This window comes from Leptonychotes weddellii, chromosome 13, assembly GCF_054177405.1.
Source record: "Leptonychotes weddellii isolate Sample4059 chromosome 13, ASM5417740v2, whole genome shotgun sequence".
Taxonomy (NCBI): Eukaryota; Metazoa; Chordata; class Mammalia; order Carnivora; family Phocidae; genus Leptonychotes; species Leptonychotes weddellii.
Genome location: NC_138381.1, coordinates 76,859,266 through 76,868,624, shown reverse-complemented (window position 1 = coordinate 76,868,624; position 9,359 = coordinate 76,859,266). Strand labels below are relative to the sequence as shown.

Below are 9,359 nucleotides of genomic sequence, written 5' to 3'. Positions count from 1 at the left end.
TCTCTGCATCCTCTCCTCTTTTCACGAGGACACCATCATCGGATCTAGGGCCCTAATCCAGGATGTTCCCAATCCTTCCCTAGTTAAACAAAGACGCTATTTCCAAAGAAGGTCACATCGTGAGGTTCCGAGTGGACATGAATTGGGAGGGAGGAACACTGGTCAACCCAGTATGGTATCTGCAGTCGCCCCAATCACACTTCGAGAACAACCCATAGCCACAGGCAGCTGGTAACCCCGTAGTCCAGGCGGCCGATCACCTGAGTGAGAGTCAGGTAAATCCGGTCGGTGAGCGGCGTGATGACCAACCTCCCGTTCAGACCCATGAACTCATAGCCGTAGCTGAAGGTGCCCGTGCACTGACGAATGTTCAGCTCGTCGGGTTCCCGGTCCCAGTAGAACCGCAGCTGACTTTCCCATTCGAACTCCCGGGCTTCGAGAATGCTGGAAGGGGAGAGGAGGGAGAGGAGGTCGGAGAAACGGCGAGGCCAAGCCCGGTGGAGGATGCACTGTGACACGCCGGGGCCCCCGGAGGTCCCTACCTGCCTCTTATGAAAGAATCAACTATATCTCTGGCATGCACGTCGATGATGAGGACCGTGTTCAATTTCTTTCTGTCGTTTTTGCTCAAGGGCATGGTGATCCGAGTGACCAACTCATCAATCTGCTGGTGCATTTTCTTGCCATAGTCCTTCATGGCCTGCTTCTCCCCTTCCTGTACTTTGTGGAAGACATCCTCCACCTCCCAGGTCCACCACACCTGGCAGGCAGCCAGCACCACCATCCCTTGGTACAGGAGCATCCAGTTGACCCTAAAGGAAAATGCACACCTGTTCGAGATCTTTTTCCAGGGACTGGCACCAGATAACAGTCCCTGTAAGAATGTAATTTCTTTGATCTGGAACTGAGGAGGCAAAGTGAGGGCTCTAGGTAAGCGAATGACCATAAGTCTTCCAGCTGGATAGGAAAACACCAGACCAAGGACACGCACACACAAGAAAGTTAGAGGTGATGATGTAGAAAGATGCTAGATCCCTTTTAAAATATGCCTGGACAGGTTTGCAGAGTGACTTAATATTATGGGCATATGATAAGAATTTCTACATTTTTAAATTCCAACAAAAAATTTAATCATCTCTGACCACCTCACCCACTTGCCTAGTTAGAGCTTCCTGGGTGTTACTCACTACTCTTTTCTCTCCCTTGCACACCTGACCAAAGTTATACAGATGTACAGGGAGATGGGGCTGTGGTGGTTGTTCCTCCAAAAATGGCACCAGACGATACAGGGTACTCTGCACCTTGCTTGTCCCATTTAAGAATTCTAAGAGGTAAGCCTCTAGGTCAATGGATGTAGTCTAACCCAATCTTTATAAAAGCCGCATGATATTCCAGAGCTTGAGAGTGCTGCAGTGTACTCAAACATTACCTTACTGGTGTCTAGTTAAGCTGCTTCTAGTTCCTTCACCAACACAAATAATACTGCAATAAACATCCCTCTACATCATTTGGCGATGTCCGGAGACATTTTCAGTTGTCACAACTGGGGGTAGGGGTGTTACTGGCATCTAGCGGGTGACAGGGTCTGAGGATGGTGCTAACCATCCTACAAGGCACCAGAGTCCCCCACACCAAAGCATTCTCCAGCCTCAGACGTCAGTAGTGTTGAGGTGGACAAACACTGCTCTGCATCTAACCTGATGAGTCAGAGCTGCTTCTAGACTTACAGAACAGAACCCCAAAAGCAAAACAACCAGGCCAAAGTATAGTGCATTCTTTGGGTAGTTTAATAGAAATGGTCAAATTACTTTTAAAGGTTGAAGCAACCCTTACCCCACCGACAATGCATAGCACTGCCCTTCTCACCACATGCTCTCCAGTGCTAGGTATTATCACTCTTTTGATATTTTTTTTTTTTTTGCCAATCTAAAAGGCAGGGGGAAAACAGTATCTTATTCTAAGCTAATTTGCAGATCCCCAATGACTAACAACAGCTCTCCTCTTTTCATATGTTTATTGGCTGCTTGGATTTCCTCTACAGAGATACGAATTTCCAAAGCCCGTAAGTGCCTTGAAATATATTTAGGGCACATTTTTTTTCCAAATCGTACTTTAAAAATAATGGACCCAGAGCTGTAAGTTCCAATCCATGGAAAGTGACTGTAAATTACTAGTCTTTACCTTGATGACACACATGAATGGCAAAATAAATTAAGAATATTTAAAACAATGAAAAGATTAGGCTTTGCCATCTTGTTTTAAGGTTGTCTGGCGCCTCTAAAAACCTAAATAGTATTTATAGTTATGATCCCTACACACTAGAAAGATATAATGAAGGTGATGAGGGGCCTAGGAAGTTAGAAATCAGGAGGGGCAGAAGCAAACTTGACCAGAGAAAATAAAGTGACTCAGGGCAGAGCTAAGAGGAACATGATGGTGTTTTGCAGGATACTGGGTGCTTTCTGGGGCTGCATGCCCCTGGGCTTGTCTTCTCAGTGATACCAAAACATGTCTGTTCAAACAAACCAATACATTCATTTCAACTACACACCCTTTCGTTAGAAACAACAGCTCCCACGTGAGGCGGAGGGGCATTTGGGGAGGAGAGGGGTGGCGCAAAGACTTGGGGGTGCCTTCCCTTATCCCGTCTCCCACTGACCACACCCTGTGACACACAACAATGCCCTGGCAAAGTGGTAGTTATAATGTAGCTAAAACTAATGTCGGTGTAAAATTCATCTGATCTGGGAGCATTAAGGAGACTTCAGAATACTCAGTGATCACTATTTCTGGAGGCTGGTGATTTCGGTCTAGCTCAGCTTTGTAAGAGCATCTAGCACAGTGATTAGCTCGGAGTAGGAGCCCGATAAATATTAGCTCAATCAATGAATATAACTGATAATATGCTAGAGCCACCTCCTACCAGTTCACGAGAGTTCATTGTCAAATATTCAAGAATTTTGTAGGCTGATGTTCAAACCACTTACCATTATACCACTTAGCTTTGAAATCAGCTGTGATGGGAGTATTGACACCATGAACACTGATGAACTCTCTAAATCAAAGGGGGTTTTTTTCCCCCTTTTTCAGAAAGCCAGTGTACCAGCACACCACTGGACAGATCTATATATACCTGATTACCTAAGGATATAAGCCAATTCTTACAGTACCTAAAAAAATAAAGGATCATAATCATACAAATAAAATGCTATTCTCTAATAAAGGTACTTAACTAGATGTTTTCAGTCCATAAATCAAAAAGGCAGTGTATAAATTCGAAAGGATAGCATTCTTAAAATAATAATGGAGGTTTTATGTGTGCATAAAGGCCCTGCCGAATATATTCCTGGGAATCCCGCTTGAATCTAATGGAACTCGTTATCCAAAGATGCTTTATATACTTTGCGTTCAGGTGCATATTAAAGTCAGCTCTCCTCGCAGCAAGAAGCAGCCTCAGCTCGGTGCCTAGATGCTTCTCGGGCCACAAAAGTCAAGGCATGATTGAGATCGTTAAATATTTTAGGAACGACTTCACTCCTTAACCCATACACAGATTGACCCTCCCGAACACCTGGTTTCTGTTGGGTCACCAGGTCAGTGGTTGGCTCAGAATCCCTGGGGAGGGGCTTATGAAATACACAGATGGCCCACCCCCAGAGTTTCTGATGGGGCAGATTTGGGGGAGGGCCCAGGCATTTGCGTTTCTAACAAGCTCCCTGGGGCCCTAATGCTGTTGGTCCAGATGCCACCACCCTTTGAGAAGTCCTGAACTAGGTGGGCCTTTAAAGACAGACAATGCACGGGCCAACTTAACTACCGCAAGAGAAGAAAACTTCATTCGGGATGTCGCTTGATCTACTCCAAGCCCTTAGTGTTAAATCATCCACTAGGACTATTCATATGAGAAAGTGACACGCATTCCCAGTCGCGACCCTACCTGCTTCTGTCTTCACAATATCTAAAGATAGCCTCTTTGGTGATCAGCCGGTTGGTTCTCCGCATTTCGTTCAACACGGCGGTCATCCAGTCCTCCACGCGCCCCTCCGCCCGGATGATCTTGCGGAACTCCATGACCTCTCCTTCTGCTGAGATCATGGCGGACACCAGCTTCTCTCCATTCTCCCCATCGTGAAACCTCAGCAGAGCGATGTTGTCGAACATCTGCAATACAGCGGGACATCCACCCTGTGACACGGATGCTGGGTGGCGGCACCAGGTTCTAGAGAGTATATGCGGGGAGGGAGAGGTATCTGGACAGAGGAGACACAGAACAGCCTGGTGATTCAACACCATGGGGCTGACAAGTGAGACGTGTGCTTGGATCCCCCACGGCCCTACTGGGTGACCTGGGGCAATCTGCTGCTCCTCTCTTGGCCTGGAACAGACATAATTACGACATGTCCAAGATGAGGTTGGAAGGTCAAATCAAACAACATGCGAGAAAGGCCACCGGCACATAAAACACTTGCCTTCCATTGCCCATCATCAGCCATATTGATCAGAATGCTATTCAGAAAAATGAGTCTTTTAGGACTCAGGATATAAGACAAGGCACTCTGCCAGTCAGAGAGGAGAAGGGAAAGGCAATAGGCTTTAAAAGATAAAACCAGAGGTTTGCAAAAGGGGCTACCAGTAAATGTACTTCTAACACGCATTTTTCTATAACGGTCAAATATTTGTTTATGAAAGCGGAACAAAATATAAAACTCCCCTTTGAGAAAGGAACACATACGACCCAAGACATGAATTCTAGTGTAAGAAGGAAATCAGCATTAACTAAAGGGAAACTGTGGAGTTCTGTACTTGATCTCACATGCTCTGTTTATTTGGAATAAAGGAATTATTCTACAACACCGATTCAAAACCACAAACGGTCCTGCCCCCAGGGGGGACACTAGGCAATGTCAGGAGACATTTTTGGTTGTCTTAACTGGAGAGCGATGCTCCTGGCTTCGAGTGGGTAGAGGCCAGGGATGCTGCTGAGTGTCCCACGGCACACAGGACGGCCCCAGGCCCCTGACACACACATGTACACACACAGAGCAAAGTGTTATCTGGCCAACTACCGACACTGCCAAGTCTGGGAACCCCTGGCCTAGGCTGTTACTAAATATAGAGCTTTGACCCGCTGATCGAAGATTCATTCTGGCCGTGCTCTGGCTGTCTATCCCCAGAGACGGTATTGTCTGTTGTTTCTTGCTGGTCAATATCGTTCATGGATACGCGTATGTCCAAGTATGCAAAGCTGGAAGGACTCACAAACCAACTCGTGATTGTGGCTGCCTCCCAAAAAGGGAGGGAGAGCTGTGACAGGGAGAGGGGGCAAAGAGTGTGGCAACTTTATCTCTACAGCTTTGTTTGACAAAGAGAGAGGGAGAGAGAAGGGAAGGGGGGAGAGGGAGGGAGAGAGGAAGCAAATAGGATTAACTGGAAACAAGTTGGTTACCAGTCAATTCTGGGTGATGGATAAGGTTATTTAGCCAACATCATAAGGCAGGCACTAAGTATTTTACAAATACAAGCTCATTTACTCTTTTTTTTTTTTTTAAAGATTTTATTTATTTATTTGACAGAGAGAGAGATAGTGAGAGCAGGAACACAAGCAGGGGGAGTGGGAGAGCGAGAAGCAGGCTTCCCTCCGAGCAGGGAGCCCGATGCGGGACTCGATCCCAGGACCCCAGGATCATGACCCGAGCCGAAGGCAGACGCCCAACGACTGAGCCACCCAGGCGCCCCCAAGCTCATTTACTCTTAATGACAACTCCACTGAAGCAGGTAACTCTCGGGGTTATCCTTATTTACAGATAAGAAACCGATGCCCAGGGGCACGTGGGTGGCTCAGTCAATTAAGCAGCTGCCTTTGGCTCAGGTCATGATCTCAGGGTCCTGGGATGGAGCCCATGCCAGGCTCTCTGCTCAGCGGGGAGTCTGCTTCTCCCTCTCTGTGCTGGCTCTCTCAAATAAATAAATAAAATCAGGAAGGGAAGGAAAGGGAAGGGGAGGGGAGGGGAGGGGAAACCGATGCCCAGAGAGGTTAAGTAACTTGCCAAAAGTCACACAGCAAATTTGTGTGGAGTCAGGATTTGAACAAGTCCACATGCTGAAACCCCATCCTGCATCACCCTTTGCTTATTATATTAGTCTTTGTGTATTACTGGATTCCTTTTAGTTTCTCCAAAAAATAATGTTTTTGGACTTTACAAAAAGAGCAACAAATAACAGTGGAATCTTTGTACAGTTTCAGACTGAGTGGATTTCATCAGATTTATGTTTCCGATAAAGGCCAGGCAGCATTTCCTAGCCTCGGGGCTGAGCCAACCGCGCAGAGACCTAGGATGGAACAAGCCCCGCGACAGAGCGTGGGCAGCCGCTCCCGGGGTGGAGGGGTGCGGGGCCGCAGGAGCCCACCTTGATCATGTGCTCCTGGACACAGAGAGGGTCGCTGTTCCCCAGGATGCTGAGCAGCTCGTCGTCAGAAATGAAGAAGAACCTCGGGAAAGCGTTTCTCTTGGAGTCTAAGTAGTCGTTTAAGCTCTTCTGGCATTTCTCGAGGCCCTCGCTGATGTGCTGCAAGTCAGCCAGGCGGTTCGGGGCCTCGCAGCATCTCTTGATCACGGGGTCCTTTAAGGTCTCACCCATGATCTGGACGAGCGCGAGAGGAGAGCCGTCGGGCCAGGGAAGCACAAAACCAACACGCACCCAAACCACAGCCTTTTGCGGGCCGAGGCGGATGTCCCTAGCACCTCCTAGCGTACTATAGACAATTTACTTATTTCTGACGTTAATGTTTTCCAGCCTCCCACTAGAAGGTCAGCTGTTGGGGTAAGCAATTTTTAATCTCTCTGGCTCACTGATGTGTCCCGTGGGTCGACAACAGTGTCTGTACATGGAAGGCCCCCAGTCACCCTTTGCGGGATGAATGAACCCAGAAGCTCCACTCTGGACCACGTGCATGTCCCGGGACGGTCCCTCCAGCACCCTTCATGGTGGCACATGGAGGGGGCAGTTAGGGAAATATCCCCAACATCCAACAGGAAACTGGGTCAATCGTTGGCTGAAAGTGATCGTTTCCATGTTTACTTATTGAAATACATGCTAAAGACATTCAATTTTTTTAAATGACCCCATTGGTAAGAATGATCTTATTTTGCGGAGTATTTACTTATAATACTTATTTATATGTTTATACAGGAATAAACAAATTCTGGAAAGATAGATATTGACCTGTCAAAACGGTTATCTGGGGTGTGGGATTATAGGTATTTTTTTCCTTTCTTTGCTTTTTTTTTTAGTTTCTCAATTCTTCTATAATAAATATCCATTGTGTGATTTAAGTTTAAAAAAATAGGTTATGCAAATGAATAAGGAAATATTATCAACTCTAATGGATAAAAGAGACCCAAATGTGAACCGGCCCCTCCTAACTAGAGAGCGTGTAGCAACACTGAGCAGCAAGGCACCCGGCTTCAAGGGCAGGTGGCTCTGGGTTAAGACCCTCACCCCACTAATGGCTAGGGGCGGCAAAGACGGGCACAACCCTTTCCGGGAAGGACTTTAAAATGGGTGCTACTCCCTCACTGGCAATTTACTTTCCACCAGTCTCTCATAAGATATTCATCCTAAATGTGGAAAAGGCAGAAGCACAGGCCTGCAAATTACTGATGAACGCAAAGAATTCCTCTTGGAACAAGATGTCTCGTTACAACAATCAACTAAAGTAATGTCAAGCCACTCACTGGAACGTTTTATAAAGCTATCAGAATCTTCTCTCGAGTGTCAAAATACAAAATACCTTTCTCATAATATCAAAAGAAAATTAGGAGAAAATTATGCAGAATATCATTATCGTTGTGTTTTTAAACCCATGTGCACAGAAAAGAAAGACAAAAGAAATATACAGCATACTAAAGTGGTCACATCAAGGTGACAGAACTCCGGAAGATACATTTTTTTTTCTACCTTTCTACATTTTCCAAGCTTTTTAAGCAAGTATTACTTTTATAATAAAAAATCAAGGGGCGCCTGGGTGGCTCAGTTGGTTAAGCAACTGCCTTCGGCTCAGGTCATGATCCTGGAGTCCCGGGATCGAGTCCCGCATCGGGCTCCCTGCTCAGCGGGGAGTCTGCTTTCTCCCTCTGATCCTCCCCCTCTCATGCTGTCTCCCATTCTCTCTCTCAGATAAATAAAATCTTTAAAAAAAAAAAAAATCAATATAAAAAAGTTTCAGTGCCATGTGCCAGCGGCTTGAAACCAAACACAAATTTTTACTGAACAGATGAAGGTCATAGGTAATGATTTAAAAAAATCAGAATTAGGGGCACCTGGCTGGCTCAGCTGGAAGAGCATGTGACGCTTGATCTCAGGGTCGTGAGTTCGAGCCCCATGTTGGGCATAAAGATTACTTAAAAAGTAATAAACTTAAAAAAAAAAAATCAGAAGGTACTTAACAGACAAAATACGACCTGCAGAAACATAAGTAAACGTATCTCAAATCACTGTCCTTTCATGACTAAAACAGAAGCCAGTCACTTGCCCTTTTAAATATTTTGTCGATGTTGTCAAACTTCTTCGCCTCATCAGGAAGTTGTGACCTGATATCGCCACCGATAAAAATGCTTTCAAGATACATCCACTTTCTCTGAACCAACATCCAAATCTGGAAATGCACAATGTGAACATCAGCACAGATACCTTGAGGTATGGAGGGCAAACTCCCACCCTAACACAGGACAGATGAACGTCAGCTCAGATCAGAAGTCTCCCCAGGCAAACGTCAGAGTACACACACTCCCTTCCAAATATACAAGAATGATGAAGAAAGCATAGCTAAATATTTTAAGATACCAAGCCCCACACAAAAGCAAAAGCAAACTCTCCACACCAGCCCAAGGCAAGGAAGAAGCTTCTAGTTGTAAGCAGGGGTGGGGGCGTGTTACCCAGAGGAACAAAAGACAGATCATGGTAAAAAAAAAAAAAAAAAAAAAGCCCAAACAGGGGCACCTGGGTGGCTTAGTCAGTTTAGCATCCAGCTCTTGGTTTCAGCTCAGGTTGTGATCTCAGGGTCATGAGATTGAGCCCCGTGTCAGGCTCTGTGCTCAGCGGGGAGTCTGCTTGAGATTCTCTCTCTCCCCATCTCCCTCTGCCCCTCCCCTCATCTCTAAAATAAATAAATAGGGGCGCCTGGGTGGCTCAGTCGTTAGGCGTCTGCCTTCGGCTCAGGTCATGATCCCAGGGTCCTGGGATCGAGCCCCGCATCGGGCTCCCTGCTCCGTAGGGAGGCCTGCTTCTCCCTCTCCTACTCCCCCTGCTTGTGTTCCCTCTCTCGCTATGTCTCTGTCAAATAAATAAATAAAATCTTT

General features: G+C 46.3%; 1 protein-coding gene across 1 annotated transcript in view; it reads right to left on the bottom strand.

The window, feature by feature from the left end:
- Positions 1 to 9,359, bottom strand: part of DNAH10 (dynein axonemal heavy chain 10) — a 128,870-nt gene that overhangs the window by 63,940 nt on the left and 55,571 nt on the right. Inside the window, exons 28-32 of the mRNA XM_081800959.1 lie at positions 8,534 to 8,656; positions 6,409 to 6,642; positions 3,938 to 4,161; positions 543 to 812; positions 261 to 444 (exon numbers count right to left, since the gene is read on the bottom strand). Of these exons, the coding sequence (XP_081657085.1) occupies positions 261 to 444; positions 543 to 812; positions 3,938 to 4,161; positions 6,409 to 6,642; positions 8,534 to 8,656 (1,035 nt within the window). The remainder of the gene's footprint in view (positions 1 to 260; positions 445 to 542; positions 813 to 3,937; positions 4,162 to 6,408; positions 6,643 to 8,533; positions 8,657 to 9,359) is intronic.